Here is a 24,014-nt window from a genome sequence, read left to right on the forward strand (position 1 = left end):
TGACCTACCAGGGTCAAATTATTACTAAAGAAGTCTGGTGTAAAGACCAAGGACGCTGTTACTGAAGAAGACTTGCCATTTTCCCACTTCCGTACTTAGTAAGAAAGGAAATATTTCTGTTTGCGTTTTCTCTCTGCTTCCATTATTAAAAAAAAAAAAGCATTTCCTTTTGAATGCAGTAGGATTCACAGCTTCCTGCCAGGGAGAGCCTGAGAGGTTGTGCTACAGGGTAAGTAAGAATAGACATGAGTGGACTGTAGTAAAACAGGTGCTGCCTGGAACCACCCAGAAAGAGTCAGCCACACTGCGCCTAGCAAATAAATTGTAGGTGAACCCTCTGCCCCCCCATCTCACCAGCCAGTCACCTGCAGCAGGTGAACTCCTGGATTCCTAGAGAAAGATGAGGTCTCAACCCACCAGGCTTGGAAAGGGAGAACACCCCAAAGTGATTGGCTTGGTTTTTACTGCTGTCCCTCAGTCCATGTTTTGTTTTGAACAGTTCTGCTACTGAGTCATTGAAATGGAGACTGAGAAGTACGAGGTGGTGGTGGGGGGACACGTGTGTGTTGCATAATGTAAGTAAGGAAACCCAGAGAAGGGGCTGGAGAGATGGCTCTAGGCTTAAGTGCACTTGTTTCCTGCAGAGGACTGGAATTAGTTCTCATCGCTTACAAACGCTGGGTGGCTCAGTACTGCTAGTAAGCTCTGCTCTGAGGGAATCTGATGACCTTCTCTGACCTCTGAAGCACACACACACACGCACATGCACACACATGTGGGTAGTCACTAGAAAGAAAGAGAGAGAGAGGAGAGAGAGTTACCCAAATAATATTAGACAGTACCTGTCAAAAAATAAGTTCAACAATGAAAAAAAAAAGGCCAGGTAAACTTGAAAGAAGTTGGCTGGAGAGATTTATGAAATTCAAGTAGAATAGCTTTCAAGAAAACATTAAAATATTATTTATTATTTATAGGGGTGCACACATGACACACATATGGAGATCACGGGACAACTGGTACAAGTCTGTTCTCTCCTTCCACTATGTGAGTTGGGGGTGGGGGCTCAAGCCCAGATGGCCAAAGTTGACAGCAAAAGGAGACTTTCCAGCTAAGCCCTCCTGCCCTGAGCTGTTTGTTTGGGTGTGGCCCTTCCCACAGTGGCCTCTGATCAGGGCACCTGTTGTTGTGGGGACCGCTTAAGTGAAAGTCTGTTTCTCAAAGTGGCAGGTGTAAGAGGCGACCTCACCTGTGGGGTTTTAGGCCATTGCTGATCAGAAAGTAGAGGGGCCAGTGTGAGCAAGCACAGGCGGATTGAGGACGATTTTGAACCGAAGTCTTGTAGGCTGGGTGGTTTTACTTATTTAAAATTCTTCTCATGAGCGCATATGACTTAAATATTTCTCTATCAGGAGGAGAGCATGAATAGATTGGTTGTTGCAGTGTTGAGAAAAATTCTCTCTGGTTCCTTGTCTCTCGTGGATTAGTGGGAGGCTAGATAAGCCTTGGCAGGGCAGAAAATGATTTTCGGCCTAAGATGGCCGAGCAATTTTTCTGTTTGAATCAAACACCGATCCTGTCAACGTTACAGCTCTGCTGTGAAGGAATGCGGAAACGGAACTACCAGAAGTCCAGTCCTAAGAGTCAAAACCCAGGCATCCCCTGCCCCAGGATGTGTTGTCTGTCTGTGAATGTGAGCGGTCTGCTCGCTCATTTGTATGGTCACTGATGGTAGTGGTTCTGTGATTGGGGTCCTCAAGTGACCAGGTGGCAGGAAAAAGGTGGAATCTATGGGAAGGGAAGGAAAAAAATCTATGATAATTTACTGTCCTTCTCGTGGACCTCTGGATTAGTCTACTTGAGTTCCACCTGTCAGGATGAAATGCCTGTGAGTCTCGAACGTGTGGTCAGGCCATCAGAGACCAGTCTTGAAGTTAAAGGCTTCAGGTGACTTCTGTGTCTTTCCTCTGGGGAGAACCAGTGGTGCTCCCTTCTCTTCCCCTTTAGTGGTGTCTCTGGCCCCTCCCCCCACCACACACACACCTTGGCCCTCTAACAACAGCACAAGCAGAGGCTTCCACTGTGGGAGCAAGTCACAGAGTCTGCCTGTGGGGGATGGCGTGGGTTTTGTGACTCACTGAAACTCAATCCTGGTAAACACACCCAACCCTGGCTTTGCCACGTCCTAGCAGAGACCTTGGGCTGGCAGGCTTCATGGATTGCCACTTCCCTCAGAGAGTCTGTCCCTATGCTGGGAGGTGGCTAGGAGGGCAGGAGAATCTCTCAGGACCTTAGCTGTGACTGGCCTCAGGGGAGGGTTCAATGTTCCCCTCCCCTCCTCCTACCATCCGCAGCGCAGGCTTTTAATTGTTGTCTTCCCACTTCCTGGCTTACTTATGTCTAAACTCAGCCTTTGCCATAGCATGTGACTCTGATCTTGGTCACAGAAGAAAGAGTCTTCCTGTCTGGGCCTGAGGCACACTCTTGCCCTGAAGGACAGGTCTGATCTCTGGACCCAGGGTACTCAGCCAGCCAGCTGAGGGCCTTCTGTGCTCGGTCATTCTGGGGTGCATGGTAAATCAATTTGTCTTTAGCATCACAGCTTTCTGAGTCTGTAGTTAGGATCAGCGGTTCTTTATTACCTGCTGTCATCCGGGGTCCTGAAGACCTAAGAAGCCATGTGTCATAGGAGCAATGTCTAGTTCTGATATGAGAACAGCTATCATAAAAATAGCCTAAATTAAAAATAGAAAGAATATGGCCATTACTATTTACTTTTTTTTTTTTTTTTTTTTTTTTGAGACAAGGTGTCGCGTACTTCAGGCTGGTCTTGAATTTGCTCTGTAGCCCAGAATGAGCTTGACTATCTTGACTATCTAAACTTTTGCCTCTGTTGCCTGAGAGCTCAGAGCTGAGAGCTGAGATGGGGCTCACCTGTAACCTCGCACATGGTTTTATGCAGTGATGGGGACTGAACTAGGGCGTCCTGCATCCTAGGTGTGGTGGTGGACTTTTTTTTTCTTTCAACTTGACACAAGCTAGAGTCAGTCATATGTTAGGAGAGACCCTCAAGTAAGGAATTACTGCCCTCAGATTGTCCTGTGGGGAGGTCTATGGGGCATTTTCTTTACTGTTGCTGTGGGAGGGCCCAGCTCATTACTGGTGGTGCCACTCCTGGGCAGATGGTCCTGGATGGTTTTTTTTTTTTTTTTAAAGTAGACTGAGCAAGCCATGGAAAGTGATCCAGGAGGCAGCACTACCCCTTGGCCTTTGCACTGGTTCCTGCCTCCAGGTTTCTGCCCAGACTTCCCTGGGTGGTAGTCTATAAGCTGTAAACAAATAAACCAGTTCCTTTCCTAGTTGCTTCCGGCCATGGTGTGTTCCACAGAGATAGAAAGCAAGCTAGAAGACTAGACAAAAGTTCTACCAACTGAACTGTGTCCCCAACTTTACCTCTCAGTTAATAATGGCGTCTGTCCGGTTGCTGCTGCCCTAAGCCTGTCAGCCCCGTGAGGAGGGCATGCTGGCACTGCCTTCAGCTCTGTGATGTTGCTCTTATTCAGGTCTGAAGTGCCTAACTCAGAGTTGGGGGCTTTAGTGATTATCTGTGACATTATTAAAGTTCACTTAAAAAACAAAAGTTTGATTTTTTTTTTCAGCTATTAGGATATTTGCATATATCACAGGCCAAGATCTCTAGCAGATGAGTTCTGGCTCTACCCACAAAAATCCAGGGGCCTTAAGCCCATAGTTTGAGGGTATTTTATATAATATTTTAAATAATTTTGTGCATGGAAACAAATTTTCCTGACATGGTATCATATTAGGTGCTGGACTAGTTTCACAGTCTAGAGTATTTGAGATTTGAGATTTTCAGATCAGAGCTTCTTAACCTGTCCCACTCCCCTGCCACCCACTGCCACCAGGCATAAAAGCCACCGCCATGTCCTTCAACACGTTTCTATGTCCTGTTTAGTTGTTTGATCTGCACTTGAAAGAGTTGAGGTGGGTAAGTGACATGAAATGAAACCAATTTGAGCACATTTGAGAGAGTGTAGAAAATTGTGCGGAAATGCCAAGTGTAATCTTTCTGTCTTGTTTTCCAGTGGGCATTAGTGGCTAAGGCTAAGTTCTGCCTCCTGTTACATAAATACATTTGAAGAGGAGGGAGGGGGAGTAGGAGACAGAGATGGGGGGGGGGGAGAGAGAGAGAGAGAGAGAGAGAGAGAGAGAGAGAGAGAGAGAGAGGAAACGTGAACACCCTTGGAAGAACACAGCCAAATTCTAAGATAGACTATAATTATATACGGGCTACCCGATTCTGAAATAGCGTGTAATATGACAGATAGATGTTTGTCTCCTTTTTTTTCTTAGAAGAGCCCCACCCAGCCACTGAAAGGAGTAGAAGCAAAACAATGATGGCTGGGTTTAGCCTTTTCTTGTAGCTAGCCCACAGACCTGTAAAGGCCCCATTAATTTAATGCATACCACTCTTCCATGAATTTTAGGACAGAGCAGGAACAACTCAACTTTAGAAAAAATTAGGGGGTTCCTAAGGGCTTCGATTTGAGCCAGTTCATTAAAGACAAGTCAAGCATGGGGTGGAACGTGAGGCAAGTGTGTGTGACTTGGGAGGCGTGAGGAGTGATCAGGTCCTCCCCTGTTTGTACATGTTTGTACATCCGTTCTGCAGCAGGAAGTCCCAGGTGTCCTGAGCAGATGGCCGCACTGAGAGGGACCGTTCGGATTCCCACAGGGTGCAATGGGCCAAACCCGCAGCAGGCATGTGCAACCTGCTGACAAAGTGACAACCTGCTGACACTGTGACATGCTGTCCCTGCAAAGCTCACACGAAAGAGCTGTGCAGTCAAGTTACCAAAAATCATTACAATAACCTCCCATTGTTTAAATAAGTTTATGGTTTTGTGTTGGCCTGTATCCATAGCTATACCTGGCCACACGAGGCGGGTTGGACTTACCCCACTAGGGTATGACTATGATTCCAACACGACAGCTATCCTTAGTAAATGATCTAAATACACTGTGGCTGGATGACTAAGTTAGTGAACAGTTACTCGGCTCAAAAAAGTAATCCTTTTCTTTTTTAAGACAGAGTCTCTTAAGACCAGCCCAGGGGAACTTTGAACTCATGGTCCCCCTTTTTCTTCTTCTCAAATGCTGGAAGTTTAGAAGTACACTTTCATGCCCAGCTGAAAATGATTTTTTGTTTGTTTGTTTGATTGATTGATTGATTGATTGACTGAGACATGATATTTCTGTGTAGCCCTGGCTGGCCTGGAACTAACTCTGTAGCCCTGGCTGGCCTTGAACTCAGAGATCTGCCTGCTTCTGCCTCCTGAGTGCTGAGATAAAGGCGTGAGCCTCTATGCTTACCACTGCAAGTGATTGTTTAAGTCACAGCTTTAAAGCTTTTCTGGAAAAAAGGCAAGGGACAAATTTTTAAATATTATTTAAAAATCACTGTGGGGCCAGGCATGGCAGTGTACACATTAAATGCCAGCACTCAGTAGACAGAGGCAGGTGGATCTCTGAGTTAGAGGCCAGCCTGGTCTACAGAGTGAATTCCAGCCAGCCATGTCTACATAGTGAGACCCTGTCTAAAAGAAAAGAAAATGACATTAAACAAGTTCAGTCCCATTTCCAGCTGGAGGTGTTAAAAGATACTGAGGAGCTGGGGATGAAGGCAGTGTCCTAAAATGGGCTGCAAATCTACCATAAATCATTAGCATACTTAAAACTGATTGAATTTTATGCTATGTAAATTGCCACTCCATGATTTCTTAAAAACAAACAAGCGAAAAAACGAATCCTGATACTATGTGAGTCCAGTGATTCTAGGTTCTAAATTAAAACCATGATCTTAACTGTACTTGTAGAGAATACAATTAAAGCGGGGCTAGGGGCATCAGTAATGTGGGTGAGGGTGAGGGCGGGGCCAGGGTTGGGGTTAAGAAGTAGTTCTTGCTAAGGTTAGTCTTTCTTAGGTCCTCGCAGGATCTGGATCCTGGCTTTGAGGAGAAGCTACTAAAGGTCTTCACATATTTCAGTGGCATGGGCTGATGCTCTGCTTAGACTAAGACAAACGTCAGGCAGATGAAAAAGCAGACAGGACAGGAACAGACCAGCTAACACTAAAGGATAGTGTGATAGTCCTGGGCAGAAATCATGGCATTGGGGCCATAGTAGTAGCCACAAGATAAAGGGTGCCACGAGGTGATGTTTTCTTAGGTGAGCTTGCAAAGCTTTGTGGGTGGGGAAGGGGAAGGAGTGAGGGGGGCTTGATCTGAAGAGGGCTAGGAGGGGGATGGACATGTGATGTCCTGTGGACATGTTGGCTTAGCGATGCCCATGTGACACCCAGATGAAAATAACCAATAAGCAGGTGTGCCCGTGATCCTGGCACTCTGGGGAGACTCCTGGGTACGAGACATTTGTATAAAATCATGGTTATAACCAGGAAGAGCCAACAGGCGATGGGGACCTTGTATGTCAGAAAGGGTGGGGGTGGGGAGCTAAGGATGGGACTCTGTGGGTCAGCCATTAAGGGCAGGGAGAAGAGGAGACGGTAGAAAGGGGAAATGGAGGCTAACAGGAGGGAGACAGTGGGTCAGGAGACCGTGACACCAGAGAGAAGAGGACAGGAAAAGTAGCCTTCAGGAAACAAGACTGCAAAAGTCTCATTGAATTTGGCTCCTGACCTCAGCAGTGGATAGGGAGAAGGAAGAGGAGACTTAAAAAAAAAAAAAACCACACACACAAACCGAGGAGGAAGTGGAGACAGAAATGAGGCTGGCTGCAGGAGTCTGAGACAGACAGGAAGCAGTCAGGGATGCTGGGGGGCGGCCGCGGGCCCAAAGGCTTTGTTCCGTGATTCTTAAGGTGGACACTTCAGCATATTTAGATTGAGCCAATAAAAGAAGGTTGGGGTGAGGGTACTCAGTTGGTAGAGGGCTTTGCATGCAGGAGGCCTTGGATCCTGTCTCCAGCAAGATGACGGCTAGGTAGTTCATTTATAGAATATGGATAAATACGTACACGAGTAAATAAAATATAGTGGGAGAGAGGTCAAAATACAGACAACAGAGTCCTACGGAGGGCAGAGGCTGACAATCGAGGGACTGGGCCATGGTCTCAGCTGGTCACAAGCAGGACAAGGATCACTCTAGCCTCTGAGACGGGAGGCCTGGAAGGTTGTGAAGCGAGCCTCAGCCTCAAGGGGAAGGAGGTTGAGAGGGCTCCCCTGCTGCTGGCTCTCTCACTGCTGGCTCAGGATTTTGTTTGAAAAGAAATTGGAAGTGTGGAGTCAGAGAGGTAAAGACTGGGAAGCTTTAAATCAAGAGGCTAGCCAGCAGAGCTGGTGGACGGGAGTCATTGCTGTCTGTGCACGGAGGCTCACCTCCATCCGTCACCTGCTCCGCTCCCAGCTTCCAGCCGGGCTTGACCACTTTTTGCCCCCTCCATGCCTACCAACTTCACCATAACCTCTTTCTTAAATGTCAATCATACTTTTTCCTTTCAAAATCTTTTGCTTTTTCCCTTGCCCCTTCCAGTCCTTTCCCCTCACAAAAGCCAAAGTGATTAAAAAATAAATAAATAAATCCAGACCAGATTATGTCTCTTCTCTCGAAAACTGTCCCGTGTTCTCACAGTGATGTGATTCCTACTGGCGGAATGGCCTGCTTCTCCCTGTGAGAGCCAGCCTGAGCTGGTTCTACAGAGCTCTTCCCCTCCTGTCAGACACTCTCTGGTGGCTCCAAGCAGATCCTGCCTCAGGGCCTTTACACTTGGCTTGTGATGGCTTGGTTAGCTCTTTCCCATCACTTACAGGCACAGGCGCTGCTCTTCCTCAGTGCCGGTCTCGGGGAGCATGGGACCTTCCCCTTACTGTGCTGTGGCTGTTGGTTTTCATATATGTTATCAGCCACTGACTTAGTTTATCATGATTGCAGCACATCTCTGAGGTGAGTTGGCTTGAAGACAGCTGTTTTGGCTCATAGCCTTGGGCTTTTGATCATGACGGATGCTATGATGAAATGGTCCTGTAGCTTTGAGCCCGAGGAGCTACAGGACGCCATGGCAACAGCATCCATTCACCTCATAGTGGCCAGGAAGTTAAAGGGAGGAAGGGGCTGGGATCCCCATAGATCCCTTCCGCAGCTGCATATCTCCAAAGATCTAAGACGTTTGCTAGTCTCTGCCCCTTAAAGGTTTCCCCTCTCCTCATAGTAGGCAAGTAGGGAACCATGCCTCTAACACAGGGGCTCACGAGGGAACATTCTAGTGCCACCCTAGAACGGTAACTAAAGTAACTCCACATTGTGTGTACATTTTCTACCTCCCAAATTTAGAAGAAGAATGCTGGGAAATTGGGGACCTTGTTCAGCACATAGTAGGCACTTAGTGGATTAAATATTGGTTGAATGACCAAACAAAACAAAACATAACTAGCAGTGCCAACAGCTTCAGTGAGCCTGGAACATAAAACCGCTGCGGACCCAGGACCATGGTTGTGTAATTTTCTTCACTGGGGACCACTGACAACAAGACAATTTCCTTATGCACTCATTGTAGAGACAATATTAGCCAAGTGCTTCTACCCACCAGTGGGGTGGGGGTGGGGCAGAGGCATCTTTGTGAAAATCGGATGATTCCCTGAGTAACCTGCCTGTTAGTTGACATTCCTATTCAATTTCTGTAATTTTCCTCCCCTTTGTCGTCCTCCTGGGTGTGGGTTGGCAACTGGGGGAAGAAACAGCTGCCCCTTTCTAGCCTCGGTGCAGAGTAGCGCTGTTCAGGTGAAGTCAGGCTACTGAGACGGGTCTGGTTTCCTTGGTGACCCACAAGGCTCAGTTCTGTCTGAAATTGCTAAGGAGGAGAAAAACCTGATAGTTGAGCAGCGTTTTCTTTGGGGAGGAACAGCTTTCTGAGCTCCATGGAGGCTGAGGATAGGTCTCTCTGATTGGCCAGGGCTGCTTCTCTCAGAGGGGGTTCAGGGGAGAGTTGAATGACATCTCCTAAATGCTCCAAGAGTCCCACAACCCAGCCCAGCAAGTCTGTCCTATGCCAGCCCCAGGTAATTACCTCATGACCCCTCGGGCTCCCATAAGTTTTGTTTTTGCATGCAAACACTGTAGCCACGGAGACCAGAGGTTTGCTTGGTGTCAAGTGTGCTAACCACCTTTCTTCTGGCACCCATGACAACAGAAAGGACATGCTATGCTGTAAGTGGTAGGGCAATTCAGTTAACCCTTTAAGGTCTCTCTCTTTGTTTCTCAGTCAGTCAAATATGAACCCCACTATCACTTCTTGTCAAGGGTGGTGGATCAAACACTGCATTAAATATTTCCGTGGATGCATGAACATGTGTATGGCATATATGTGCGTGTGTGCACACAAGTGCACACATCCAGGCACACATGTTCAGGACAGTGGAAGATATTGGGGTATGTTGCTATCTTCTTTACCTTCCTTCCTTGACACAGGGTCTTTCACTTAATCTGGGGCTAGGCTGATGACCAGCAGACCCTGGTGACCCTGTCTCTGGCCTGGAGACCCTGGGGTAACCTGAGGTAACATGCTCATGGCCATGCTTAGCTTTTCATGTGCTTGCAGGAGTTTATGCAGCAAGTGCTCGTATCCATTGAGCCCCAGCCCCAGGCCCTGTATGAAATACTTCCCCAAGTTCTCATGTGTACTCAGCAGTACTTCTCTGACTGAGCCATCTCCTAGCCCCTACATTTGGGTTGTTTTTTTCCCAATGGCCCCTAACACTGTAGCATGGAGGATGGAGTGGGGTAAAACAGGAAATTGGGACCACCACTGGGACAAATGGCTTCTTGTGGTCCATCAGTGAGTGGTGGGTTGGGGGTGGGGGCGGTGTTTCTACCCAAGCTGTCTTCCAAATTCTCTTACTCCAAGAGACAGGAGAAGGCAATCCTTGCCTTCAGTAATTACCTGATATTCTGAGTCCACCTTATGCTGCATGTCCCGTAGATACTGAACATCGCTGACGAACTTCTGCCTGTCCCTTGTTTCATGCAACATGGTTCTTAGTTCCTGATCTATGCACGAGAGAGAAATAAGCATATTGTGACAGATGCTTTTACGAGTCATCATATTTGGATTTATTTGGGTATAATTGCGTGTGTTCTTTTATTAATCTATTCCCCCCGTTGTTTGGAAGGTACAGACGTCCCTTTTTTTTTTTTTTAAATTAGTGTCAAAGTCCTTATATCCTTTCTGTTCCAGGCATAAATAATACAGTGACATTCATCAGCTGGCTTCAGTGATCCTATCCTGGTTATTCAGAGGGAGTTAGGTTGACAGACACCTGATTGAGAAGAAGTTCTAACGCATGGCAGAGAAGAAAACAAAAGAGCCTAGACAGATCTGCAGCAACCAAACGTGTAAGCCCTGGGCTGCTTAAATTCATGTATATGACTATTGTTGCTCCATCCGACCCAGACACTGCCAGCTGCTGGGTAAGCAGCCAGTCAGGCAGACACGGCCCCACCTTTGTGTTGCTTACAGTCTAGGATGGAAAACCAATGCTAGACAATTCAACCCTAACAGCCAGTTCAGAGCCGGGTGTGGGTTCTTTCAAAGAATGGTATTGTAGGGAAGCAGAATCTGTCTGGAGGGGTCAGGCCGGGACACTGGGTTTGATAGTCACGAGTCCGGCAAGGGGTCAGCATTGTCACTGGGCTTGATAAATTGTGAGTCAGGCAAGAGTTGGGGGAGGACAGCAGGTGGTTCAGGGCACGAAGGAGCAAGTGAGAAACGGAAAGCGGGCAGATGGTGGGGAGAGCTGCAGAATGATGGGGGTTAGCAGAGACCAGCTCATATGGAGCTTGTAGGTCTCAGTGAGAAGACATGTGGAGCTACTGATAGGGCCTAACCTGGAAAATAAATGCTTGCGTGCTGTATGTGTGCATGCATGTATGTGTGTGTTTAATGTGCATGTGTGGTTGTGGGTGCATGCATGTGCATGCATGCATGTGTGTGTGTGTGTGTGTGTGTGTGTGTGTGTGTGTGTGTGTGTGTATAGGCCAGTGTTTGACACTGGGCATTTTTCCCCTCAGTCACTCTTCCTTTTATTTTTATTTTTTTGAGAGATGGTATCTTTTTGAGCCTAGAACTTACTGATTTTGCAAGAATAGACCAGAAAGTCTCAGGGATCCTTCTGTCTCTTCTCACTCAGCTTTTTAAGTGGGTGATGAGGTAGCACCCTGAACTCAAGTCCTAATGTTTACTGACTGAGCCATCTCTTAACCCTTTACATGTGTGTAAGAAGGCTCCTAAAGTTGCAGTGTGGAGGACGAGGTGGGGATAAAACATGAACGCCACTAGGTGTCCACAGTTATGACCACCACTGGGACAGGAAATGAGATGGTAACCAGGCTCAGGCAGCAAATATATGAGGACATTGGGAACAGGGTGTGGCTGGGGGGTCGGAGCTCCACAGCCTGTGGGCATGCCAGGCGCTGCTCTGAGCAGCCATGTATTTCACCTTCATAACATCATGCTGTAAGGCAGACACTGTCGTTTCTGATACAGAAGGATAACCTAACCACATCTTCAAGAATGTTTAGCTAAAAAGGGGGCGTCCTGACCATCAGGAGACACAGCTAAGATAACACTGAGCCTTTCATCAGTTACCTTGGAGGTAATGCTTTGTCTGCCTGGAATCAGGAAGGACAGCTTTGTGAGAAAACAATGTGGAGTTTGAAGTGTCTACAGCACTGCAAATAGAGATGTCAAGCCGGCAGTTAGACGCAGGCTCTGAGCTGACTGGACAGGTAAAGATCTGGCCAGTGCTGGTGTATTGGTAACAAGTGAAGTACAAGCAGAGTGGGTGCTGGACAGGGGACAAAACCATTAACACAAAATGTAAGGAAAAGATGGTCGAATAGAAGCTCTGTAAAGGACCCCAATGGGCAGGAGGAAAACCCAGTGGGTATTGGGTCATTGATGCTGAAGAGGCATTTCCAGGAGGAGGCTGTTAATAGCCCTACCAAGGGCAATTACTGGACCATGAGGCTGAAGTTACATTATACTAGCTGTATGAACAGCTGGCAAAGACGTGTCTTGATTTCAAGACAGTAGGCGTTGGTTGGTGTGCTCTAATTTGTGTCGATAATATAACACCGCTCACAGTATAAAACAGCCCGGTTCGTACTGAGACCACCTCATCAAGAGGATCACGGAAGCCCACCTCCAATTCCTGTTTATCGTTCACTGGAGCTTCATGGCTTGCTACTCATATTTTTAATGACTAACTACAGCGCTCTCTCAGCCCTTCAGGAATGGCAGGGGAGACGTTGCCAACCAAACCCTCAGGTGTGTGTGCTCTGTGGCGTTCCTACCCGCCTCTGCTTTATTTGCTGTGAGTAGATATTGACAGTCAGCCTATGCCTGACTCATGGTGACCCATCAGTGCCTCGTCTAGGAGTTATGAAATCTTGCAAGGTTTATCATCTATCCCTGAGCAACATGGAGAGTTTCCTGGTCCCCAGGGGGATTATTTTTACTTAAGATAGACAGTGAGTCTTTGAGACTCATGGTCTCAAAGATAGTTCCATAGTTTATAAAACTTCTAAATAGGATCATGCTTCTTCCCTCTTAAAACTAGCCAATAATTCTCCCCAAGATAAGAATCAAGTTGACACACCAGTCTTTGTCCTGTAAGACCCAACCTGATCTGGCTCTGTGGAACCCTTCCGTCACCCCACACACCATGCTTTGCTGTGTTCTCTTGAATGCTTCAGGGCAGTTTGGACTTGCTTTCACTGGGCTCGGGATGGTTGGGTGATCGGTTCCCATCTTGCACTTTCAAAGGCATGTGGCTCTGCCCTCAGTACCTGTTATTTCTTATGTTATTTCTTATATTTATCAGCAACTGTGTTGGTCAGACTTCCATGACTGTAACAGGTACTTGAGGCAAGTAAAGACACACTAAAGTGCATGTGTGTGCATGTGTGTGTGTGTGTGTGTGTGTGTGTGTGAGAGAGAGAGAGAGAGAGAGAGAGAGAGAGAGAGAGAGAGAATTTCAGCAGACATTCATGGACTATATTTTCAAAGATCATACTTAACTTTTTATATAAATTTGTACCTGCATAGAATGAAGTCTGTTCCCCCTTTTTCAGAAAAAAACGATGGGGTTAAAAACAGAAAGATGGACCCCCTGCTGCTCCTGTTGGGAAGAGAAGCCTGTCTGAATATTAACCAGGCAGAGAACATCAGGACTCATAAGGAAACTATGTTCACGGCCATGAAGGACACATCCCACAGCCCAGTTGGATGAAACATTGTAGGTACAAAGTTAACACAGTAGAGCAAGTTAATCTATCATGGCCTTAGGGTGGTATAATTTAAGGAAGGTTCTTAGTCAAGAGGCAGAAAACAGTACCACTGAAAGACTTGCTAAGTCTTCCTGACTTCACAATCATCTGCAAAACAAAGAACTTTAACATTGCCCATGAGAGACACTCCCCCATCCACCATTTCACTGTAAAACAAACAGTTGAAACACCACAGTGCCACATGCAGTATCTTATTTAACTATATCAAGACCCTATGAGATTAAACAATCTATTTCCTTGGTATTAGAGACAGACATCAAGGAGACAGTAGATTATCTCAGGCTAGGAAAATAGTCTCCAGATGAACTTGAATTTTAGGCTACACCACAAGTTTGAAAACCTGACCAGAATGAATGAGAAATAGAAATAACTATATAAGAATAAATCCAGAGGAAATAATGCTTAATCCTCAGAGTGCCTTTTTGTGGGCCTCCTCAACCAGATGGCCCTTTGAAGCCAAGGCAGGTGCTAGAGTGCTGTGTGGGGGCAGAAAAGAAAATGTGGGCAAGGCGTGATTCTGAGATCGCAACCCGTGCTGTCTTCTGTTCTCACCTTTAAACTGTTTCTCGTTCTGAAAATCGCGCATGATCATGTGTACGTCTGTTGTAAGCCTCTGGTGACAAAGCACTGGATCAAGTTTGTGTTTTAGACATCAGAGTGCGATGCCATGCTAAGGAGAGGGAAAGGGCCAGGGACGGAGGCATGTGAGGCAGGGGGGAGCAGGTGAGTGATTCTGCCAGGCCTCAAAATTCCACGCATCTGTGAAATTTCAATGAGGAATATTCTAAGAACTCTGTGACATTTGAATTCTTCTCTAGCATAAATTTCCAGGGAATTCACCCGGAGAACAGGAATAAAGACAACACATTTCTTTCCATTCTCTAATGGAAAGAAATATGTACATACACATGTACACACATTTCCACATGTGTACATAGAAATGCACATGTACACACCTGTGTACATGCTCTCTCCTTTTCTGTGACTATTTGTTAAAAAAAAATCTGACTAGAAAGAAGTGCTTTCAAAATAAGCTGTCTTACCATTTTCTTGCTATGTTCTCTCTGCAAAATATCGTTGAAACTATACTGTCTTGATTTTGGCAAATAAGCAAAATGTAAATTTAACCTCCCTATACTGAAGCTTCGTTTGAAGCATCTGTGTTGCTACCTGACACTCATGTTTAGAAACCCCTCCTCTCCCACAATTGGGTGCTTGGAAGAAGGATTTCAGAAGACTTTAATCCAACCTTTTCCACAATGAATTAATTTGTAATGACAAGGATTACAGGACTTGTTTCAATTTCAGTTTGGAAAAAAAAATTTTTTTTCAAATCTCACTTTATAAACTTGTGCTGAATATAAGTTTAGTGACTTAGGCCCGTCTTATACTTCAGAGGCTAAGGGCTTGAGGCAGGGTGGCAGAGAGAGAGTGACTGTTCCAATTTAACGTAGGAAATTAAAGTTGAGGTAGAGGGGTGTATGAGAGACCCAGCTAACATACACAGACTATTAAGCCCAGAGCAGAGACTGTGTAATTGGAAAAATGAAAAGAGTATCACAAGTTTACCATCGTTTCCACACTCAAAAGCTGTGTCCTGGACTTGTAGACCAATGTAGCTGTGTGGGAGGGGGGGGGAGGCTGGGGGGGCTACCAGTGTGCAAAAAACGAGCAGACTCCGGTCAAATCTGTTCCTTTGAGGTAGAAACAAACTGGAGCTGGGGTCAGCTAGAAGAAGAGAGGGGAGCTAAGAGGTCTCATTTCCCTTCAGAATCTTTTAAGTTTTAAAGGTAAACTTGATCCTCAGTTCTGGGAAGGCTGGGGCGGGCGCCCGTTACCTTGGGGATCAGCACTTTCGCCCCTCACAAGGGGCTAAAGGGCCGCGGGGCGGAGCGGGTGGGCAGGCCCACAGCAGAAGAGCCGCCCATCAATCGTGCGTGGGGCCGATCCTGGGCTCCTCTTCCTCCCCGACGCCTCACGTCTTCCCTCCCTCTAGCGGCCCCTCTTCCTTCTCCTCCCGGGAGGCAGCTGTCCGCCGCGGCCTCCGGCCTTTCTCGGGGTGGAGACGGTGGGGGCGGCTGCCTGGCGTCCTCCCGTTTCCTTGGCAACCGGGCCTCCCTCCTCGCGCGGAGCCGGTGCCGCTAGTCGCGAGGGAACGTGGATCGTGGGGGTGGGGCAGGGCTGCGGCCCGGGGGTCCTGAGTCCACACGTGGGCGGCCCCGCCGGTTGCCGTGGGAACGAGAAGGGATGCAGTTGGGAAAGGAAAGCAGTGATGGCGTCTGGATTGGAAGAGATGCTCTAGGAATAGGCACTCTGATTTTGTCTGCGTTCACGCCCAGACTCAGTGTTGTTTCTTATAAGATGGAGATTAGGAAATGGAAGAGGAAAAAAAATTAAATAAAACAGTAAAGGGAATAAATGGAAAGAGGAAAAGATACTGCATGCACTTCTTGAGATGATTGTTGTACAGGGATCTTTAAGCAAAATGTTCTGATCCAGTCTCAGAGAAGAAATAAACGATTGCGGGAGGCACCCGATCAGCTTTAGAACGGAGACCGGAAGCTGGCTTCTTAGTTAGCAGTGGTCATTACCGGCTTCTCCAGGAGAGAGGAGCTTGGAGGGTTAGACCAGTGCCCACCAGGTCCTTGGTTCACATCCTGATCCTAGGCTACATTTATTTCTCACTGACGTGCTAATAGGCAGCCTCCGAGTCTTCTATTTCTTTTGCATATTTAGGTACTCAGAACCTTGCTGGCTGATGTCACCTAAGGGCGTTTTAGACTGGGTGGAGAGCAAAGAAGATAGACAATAGAAATTGTGGGAACTTTCACCAGTGTCGCAGAGTCTCCGTATGTCTGAGATCCAGGAGACTTCTATGCAGCCCCTGTAAGCCCACTATCAGTATGACACCTTTTCTATTCTTGTCACCACCACCCCTAATTTAGGACTCCATGGTCTCTGAACTGGATTAATGTATAGACCTTGCAAGGACACTCTGAGCCCCTTTTGGCTGTACCCCAGGCCCACCTCTCCCCATGCCACATAAGCAGCCTAGGTCCCATGTCTTAATCACCAACAAGACTTTCTCAGACATGGCACTGCCTAAGAAATGAGCCCCAGACTCTGGACTGTGACTGTCCTTATTTGCCCCCCTGGACTTGCTTTCTTGGTTTTGTCCTTGAGTTGCCCCTGGCCAGTTGGGGCTCTAGTAGATCCCGAACCATCCTTCTCACCTTCACGCCAACTTCTAAGACATATCTCGAGCAACAGAGTCTAGACAAAATGCGCCTTGGGGAAGTCTTTGTTTTGGGCTCTTCCTCATCTGACCTTCATTGCTCTCCCTTTCCAAACCATTTTCTATTATTAGTATTTTTAGAAGATTTTTTATTACATCTTATTTTTATTGGCTGTGTGAGAGGGTAAGCATGCCCCAGTGCACAGAAGGGGAGGTCAATTGGCTGGAGTCTGTTCTCTCCTACCGTGTGGCTCCTGGTGACCAAACCCAGGCTGTCAGGCTCGGTGGCAGGTACTTTTACCTGCTGAGCCATCTTGCAACACCACATTCTATTCTTGTTCTCAGCTGGCTAACAAAGATTTCCTATTAAACCACTAACTGGCAAGGACATAGCATGGACCCTCTTTCTGTGGTCTCTGCCTTTCAAAGGGATACGATTAAGGACCCCCAAGCTTGAGACACTTTCTGGGAATGTAGTTCAGTGCCTGTCTGGCACGAGGCTCTGGATTTGATCCTTAGCATCACATAGAGTGGATGTGATGACGTGTGCCTGAAATCCCAGTTCTTAGAGGAAGCGAAGGCCTCCTAGGGAAACCTCAGAGACCCTGTGTGTGTGTGTGTGTGTGTGTGTGTGTGTGTGTGTGTGTGTGTGTTCGGGGGCAGAGGGGTTGTTGGGATTGCAACTCTAGTAGTAAAATGATAGGTAGCAAGCTTGTTCTTAAAGATGAAGGACCTACCACAAAAATGATAACGGTAATGGTAATTAGTGATAATTATTACTGAATAACAGAGGAGGATATTGAAGGCCAAGGGAGATGGTTGAACAGAGATGACACAGCCAAGGACTCCTGACAAGGAATGGATCCAGAACTCAGAAGTAAAAATCCCATTCCCAACAGCTTGATGTTGCCCATTAGGAAGAAAAAAGAAAAAAAAAAGATACTGGCACATATTAGACATGGTTGTTTAATTTTCTATTTTAAGAGCTAGAGGGGAAAAAAGTAAGTTTCTTCTCCAAAAGACTGTTGTAGGGTTTAAATGAAATGAGAGAAGACAAAACATTAATTGGTAGTTTCGATTTCCAAGGCACAATTTACTACTATAACACAAAGTACAGGACCTGGAGAAGTTACTCGTCTCAGCATGAAACTTTCCTACACTTCAAGTACTTTTTTCGTTTTGTTTTTGTTGTTATGTTGCGGGGTTTTTTTTTTGGGGGGGGGGAAGGGGCGAGTCATGACTGCATTATCCAGGCTGACCTCAGATTCATGGTCATCCTATCTTTGCCTCCCCAATGCTGGGGTTACAGGTGCCAACACACCTGGTCCCTTCTACCTTTTCTTGTGGTTTTTGAAAGTTAAGTTGCATGAAAAGAAAGCATCCTGCCCTTGAGAGAAAGTGGCAAAGGCAAAGATCAGCTCATAAAGAAGCTACAGAGCAATTCAGATGTCAGCTTTTCAGGAGTAAACTTAACCTTGACATGTAAATTACAAAGCAGGTCAGCTCCAGTCTGAAAAGCAAGTGTGGCCACGGAAAACCATGGAAGCCTGAGAGTAGAAACAATTTCCATGGAAGGAAGCGTCCTAATCACCATGATTTTCTTCACAGTGCCTCTGGTAGATGAGAAGAAAGGAGCCTAAGTAGGCATGGGTTCTAATCACCCAGTTGACTTGCATTTTGCAAATAAGCCACAAGAATTTCTTTACTTGAATCTAAGAGTTTTGCAAAGGGCAGACTGAAGTGTAACATTTCAGGTGAAGCCTGTGAAGTTTTAAAAACAAACAACAGCAACAACAAAATAAAGAGCAAAATGTGAACTGTCAGGAGCGATGAGGCTCTGAGATGTTCATGGGGGCTTGGCACAGGACTTCAGTGATGTCAAAATAGCCAATGCTAACACACACACACAGACACACAGACACACACAGACACACACAGACACACAGACACACGAGAGAGAGAGAGAGAGAGAGAGAGAGAGAGAGAGAGAGAGAGAGAGAGAGAGAGAGAGAGAGAGGGAGGGAGGGGGAGGGAGGGAGACAGAGACAGAGAAACAGAGGAGGGGATGGATGGAAGGAGGGAGGGAGGGAGGGAGGAAAAGGAGGGAGAGAGGTAAGGGGACAGATTACTGACTAATTAGATCCTTGTCAGAGTACGCTCAGGAGCTTCTACAGGCCACAGAGCTTTGTGCCAAGTGGCCTCCTTCGAAACAGCTTAGACGGGTCATTTTGCCTTGAGTCTTTCGTGACTAATGAGTTCCTGTTCTCATCAGCTGAGGTCATTGTGATGCCTTCACTCATGCCTGGCATGAGCCATGCCTGTTTGTTTGTTAAAAATCATTCTACCATGGGTGTGGTGGTGCATCTTGTGATCTCAGATCTCTAGAGGCGGAAGCAGGAAGACTGTGAGACTCATGGCCAGCCTGGGCTACATGAGACTCTATCTCAAAAAGCAAACCAACAGGGGCCTGGAGAGATGGCTCAGTGGTTAAGAGCACTTGCTGCTCTTCCAGAGGTCTCCAGTTCAGTTCCAGATACTCGTGTCGGGCAGCTCACAACTCTAACTCCGGCACCGGGTGTCTGACACTGTCTTCTGCCTGTAAGGGCACCCACAAACATGTGACATGCGTATACACAGATATAAAAAAATTAATTACAATTTAAAAAAACTAAGCAAGGAAAGGAAGCCTTTTGGAGCTTTCCTGAGAAGGGGAATGTGGGCATGTTAGGCCTTCAGAATTTCTTGGGAATTTATCTAATCAATTTTTTTAAAATTAAAATACATTTTGTTATTTTGTGTGTGGTGGAGAGCACGTGCCGCATGTGGAGACTGGAGGACAACCTGGAGGTGGTTCTTTTCCTCCGTCGAGTGGGTCCCAGGAATCAAACTTCGGTCAAATCGAAATGATTTTAACCAACAAACAGGCAGGTGTGGTGACTTAGCCAGCTAAACCATCTTACCAGCCCCTGAATAAATTCTTAAAACTAGCTAATGACTAAGTACGTTGTAGGCTGAGGTGATATTCTGCATTCACCATGTTTCATTAGACAGGGATGCCATTGTGGCAATCTGTTAATGTCATCCATTAAAAGCAGACATATTAATGTCATTATGATGAGTGGGGGGGGGCTGGGTAGGGAGAGGGCTCAGTTGGCGAACTGCAGTTTGCACAAGCACACAGCATGAGGGCCTGTGTTAGGATCCGAGCATTCATGTTCAAAGGCAGGTGTGATCACATGCATCTGTAACACAGCATGACTGGAGCGTGGGAGGATGTGAGTGGGTGTGAAGACAAGTGGATCCCCAGAACTTACTGGCCAGCTAGTCTAGCCAAGCTCTGAACTCTAGGTACAGTGAGATACCTTGTCTTGAAAGATAAGGTGGTAATATGATAGAGGAAGAGATACCTAACGTCTGCCTATGGCCTTGACATTTGTGAGCATACATGTGCATGTGTACCAGCACTTGCACACACAGACACACACATACACACACACACACACTGCACACATACATTCACACACACAAATACAAGTAGAATGCTTAGTAGGTCATTGAAGAGTCAGGATTTGCTTCTTTGTTTTTATAGGTTCAAGAACTTGTGTGTGTGTGTGTGTGTGTGAGAGAGAGAGAGAGAGAGAGAGAGAGAAAGAGAGAGAGAGAGAGAGAGAGAGAGAGAGAGAGAGAGAGAGAGAAGGGGGGAGTCCTTGCAAACTCAACGGCCAGCAGAGTAATGATCTGCATGAATCAGAACTGAAATCTGGTTGAACATGACTTAGTAGCCAATGTTGGTTTAGACCTCTAGAGTCCGACCCTGGGCAGTTTATTTAAGACATGTTTAAGTAACAGTTTTTTGGGGAAAAATTTCCTGGTAATATTGATCTCACTACCATGTGCACAACAAAGCTTTAGGTGTGACGTCATCAAGGCTCTTTTGCAAAGTACATGTGACCGATTCCATAAAGATTGATTCTACAGGTTTAAGGGCCTAGGGGAGGATCAGGTGTGTTCTCAGTCATATAGATACGGTAGAGGTCACCACGCTACAAAGTACATGTGTGACATGTCCCCTAAAGATGGCTTCTAGTGGTTGAGAGTGTTCAAAATAAAGGAGGAAGGGTCTGGGATAAGCTTAATAGTTGGGGGTGGGGGGTTGGCTTGGGTGGGGCCTGGTCCTACACGTAGCACCACCCCCAGCCTTCTGGGTGGGAACCAGGGACCATCCCTGCCATTGAAGAAACAAGCTTTCCTGTTTAACATTTTTGGTTTCCCTCATGCTTACCTGTGGGAGTGAGATCCTCAAGTCCTCTACACATTTGTGCGAGCATGTGTGCACACGCACAGTCATGTTCGTATGTCAGAGAATAACTTCAGGTGTCACTCCTGGGATGCGCCAGTCTTCTCCCATCTCACCATTGTTGGAATGACTGTGCTCTGCTCTTCCTATGGGTTCTGGAGATCTGAACTCAGATCCTCACAAGCCTGAAGCTCGCACTTTACAGACAGAGCCGGCTCCCCAGCCCCAGGGATCCGCGTTTGTTAACTCAGAATCAATCATTTAGGCTCTCAATAATCTGACTATCAAATTTTCCCAGAGAACAAATCTGGCAGACTGACCCTTGCTAGGCATGCAAGGTGCTCACTCCTTGTGGAAAGGCATCCCCAGGAGGCTGAATTAAGTAAGGATCAGAAGACAAGATGCATATTGAATTAGATTTAAGGGAATTGTGTGTTTGTTCTTAAGGGATTTATCCTAGCAGTAGGCGGAGACCTTGAGGAATAACCTTCCTCCTACCCAGGAACATCTCCATCTGATAACTGATCTGGTTGATTCCCCTCTAAGCTTCACGAGGCTACTTCTCTTCCATTCACTCTATCAGCAGCATAGTATGGCTTCAAGAGAACTTAGGTTAAATTCCCAGCAGTGGTATTTGCTGCTTGAGAGCAAACAGCTTTTTATCACTTCTTCAAACCTGAAAATCCCCAGAGTTAACAGGAGAATAATCAGGGCCTCCTCTCCTGTGGAAATGAATGAAGCACTGAAGGTCGAGTTCCTGGTGCTGTGCCTGGAAGTGGTCGCTGCCCAACACCCAGCACCGACGGCTGTTGATTACATTATAGGTGTACACTGACACCCAAAGGTCCATCATCCACCACATCAAAGAACACCTTCAAAGGCTTATTATGTCTAAAACATTGCTATTATCCTTGCGGCTGATTTTCAGGTTGCATTTCAGAGGCCCTCTTTTATTAAGACCTCTCCTCTAACTGGGAGGGTGGATCTCATTTGAGACTTGCAGCCAACCATGAACGATACGAAACTTAGTAACGCCAGTTGGGTTTTCAAAGATCAGATGTTCCCAATCCAATTCTTCTGTGGAATAAAGTAGACTCTGTTAGAGACTGGCACACGCCCTACAATTAATTTCTTAATAAAGCATGTCCTTTAGGGGAGCTCTTAGAACTTTCCTCTGTTGGCGTTGTAGCTGGCCTGTTGCACCGTCTTACAAAGAGGGAACAGATTCATTAGAGGGCTGGGATCCCCCAGTGCTGAAATGCTTCTCAGAAGTTCCATTAAACTTTATTGCTTTATCTATTTTGGAAGATTTGGAGTATTCAGAACCTTTCATTATGGCAATTAATGCCTCTGATGTAAGATTGGATTTGATTACAAGAACTCTGAACAAATATATTGCTTTTCTTTTTTCAATTTCTGAAAAATGGTTATCAAAGGAAAGAATTTGATTTCTGTCCAGAAGGAACATCTGATTTGTTTGGACTTCAGATAAACTCAGGCAATACATGTTTAGCCAAGAGCACAAGTTGTGGGCTGATCTTCAAGTCCTGCCTGCATAAGGCTCGACCTTCAGAAGCAAGCAAGACTCCCATGTTGGGATAACAGTGTAGCTTAGCAGTAGAGTACTTGCTTAGTGTGTGCAAGGTCTTATCTCCAGAACTGTGAGGGAAATAAAAGAAAAACACATGAGCATTAAATAGGTTTCTGGACAACTTAAGTGCTCATGCCAAAGCAAACAAGCAAAAGAGACCCTTATCAAGAAGCCAGGAAGCACAAGCGCCAAGTGCGTCCTGGGCTTCGGAGGACTTCGGAGGACTTTGGAGGACTTCGGAGGACTCTACTATGGCACTGTATTCAGGCAAAAGAGCAGAGCAAGTGAGGAAAACCAGAGCTGCAAAAAAACAAAACAAAGAAACAAACAGAAACTCAGACCGGTCAGGAGAGCAGAGGCATCCTTCTTTCTAAGCAATGCATCTTGAGATGTTTGCTTCAGGAAGCTTTGACCCTGTGGTGTGCCCTTCACTCCTCCTAGGGATGGTGTGGGGAGCACACAGATGGAGATTCATCTCTGACATAAAACACGTCTGACCCTTTCCCTCCTGTCTTTTTATTATCATCATTATTCTATGATGTATGTGCATGTGTGTATGTGACACATGTGTGTGACTGTTATGTGTGGAGATCAAATGACAGCTCTGTGCATTGGTCCTTGCTTTCTGCCTTGTTTGAGACAGGCTCTCATGCTTGCTTCTTGTGCTCCAGGCTAGCTGGCCCCAGAGCCTCTAAGCATTCCCCCATCTCTGTCTCCTATCTCCCCTTAGAAGCACTGGGGTTACGGCCATGCATTACTGTGGTCTGGCTTTACATGGCATCTTGCAATTCAAACTCAGGCCCTCATGCTTGCCCAGCAAGTGATTTTACCCATTGAGCCCTGCCCCCAGCCCAGAAACCTTTCTTGGCGGTTCTCTTGCTGTTTCTGTAATGTCACAGATGACAGCAGATGAGCCAGTCTCTCTCATTTCTCCTCTATTGCATTGCCTTTGCCCGACATCAACATAGCAGTTCACTTCCCCTTTGTCTGGGCTAAGGGTGTTTGTGAGCAGCACGAGTGTCTGCCAGGCACAGGTGGGAACTAGACTTGGGGGAACCAGGAGGGGATAGAAGAAAGTGTGGTTATTGGAGCCTGCCACCCTCTGTCAAGGCTGTGGATACCAAATGTGTTTGTTTGATCGGCAAATAATTATTGAATGGCTGTAAGTGTCAAAGACAATTTATGTCCGCACAAATCAATAAATACCAACAGGTGGTAAAGAGTATTTGCTAATAGGGAATAGTGACAGGGAAATATTGGGAGTCGTGGTGGGGAGAGTAGGAAGCTATTGGAACGGGGTGTTTGAAGATGGTCCCTCTGGGTGAGACCTAAAGAATGAGAAGGACTCCAGGGATGGAGATGATGAGACTGGGAAAGTCTTCAGGCAAAAAGAAAGCTTGGGGTTCAAGGGAACAAAGGGCAGCCAGGCAGCTGGAGGGCAAGGTGTGAGGAAAGAATGGTGAGGCTCTGAGAGACGGGTGGGACTTTATGCCAAGCACCACAGAAAGCCAC

General features: G+C 46.5%; 1 protein-coding gene across 3 annotated transcripts in view; it reads right to left on the bottom strand.

The window, feature by feature from the left end:
- March10 (membrane associated ring-CH-type finger 10) overlaps positions 1-15,489 on the bottom strand; it is an 89,487-nt gene extending 73,998 nt beyond the window's left edge. For 2 of the 3 annotated variants that reach the window (XM_028780676.1, XM_028780677.1), the window contains exons 1-3: positions 15,218-15,489; positions 13,130-13,210; positions 9,973-10,079 (exon numbers count right to left, since the gene is read on the bottom strand). In XM_028780676.1, the coding sequence (XP_028636509.1) occupies positions 9,973-10,062 (90 nt within the window). In that variant the 5' untranslated portion in view covers positions 10,063-10,079; positions 13,130-13,210; positions 15,218-15,489. Of the gene's footprint in view, positions 1-9,972; positions 10,080-13,129; positions 13,211-13,931; positions 14,081-15,217 lie in introns of those variants that run through there. The other variant, XM_028780675.1, reaches the window with a different exon arrangement.
- Positions 15,490-24,014: the final 8,525 nt, after the last annotated feature.

The sequence above is a fragment of the Grammomys surdaster genome, unplaced genomic scaffold (genome assembly GCF_004785775.1).
Source record: "Grammomys surdaster isolate TR1022 unplaced genomic scaffold, NIH_TR_1.0 371, whole genome shotgun sequence".
NCBI classification, from domain to species: domain Eukaryota; kingdom Metazoa; phylum Chordata; class Mammalia; order Rodentia; family Muridae; genus Grammomys; species Grammomys surdaster.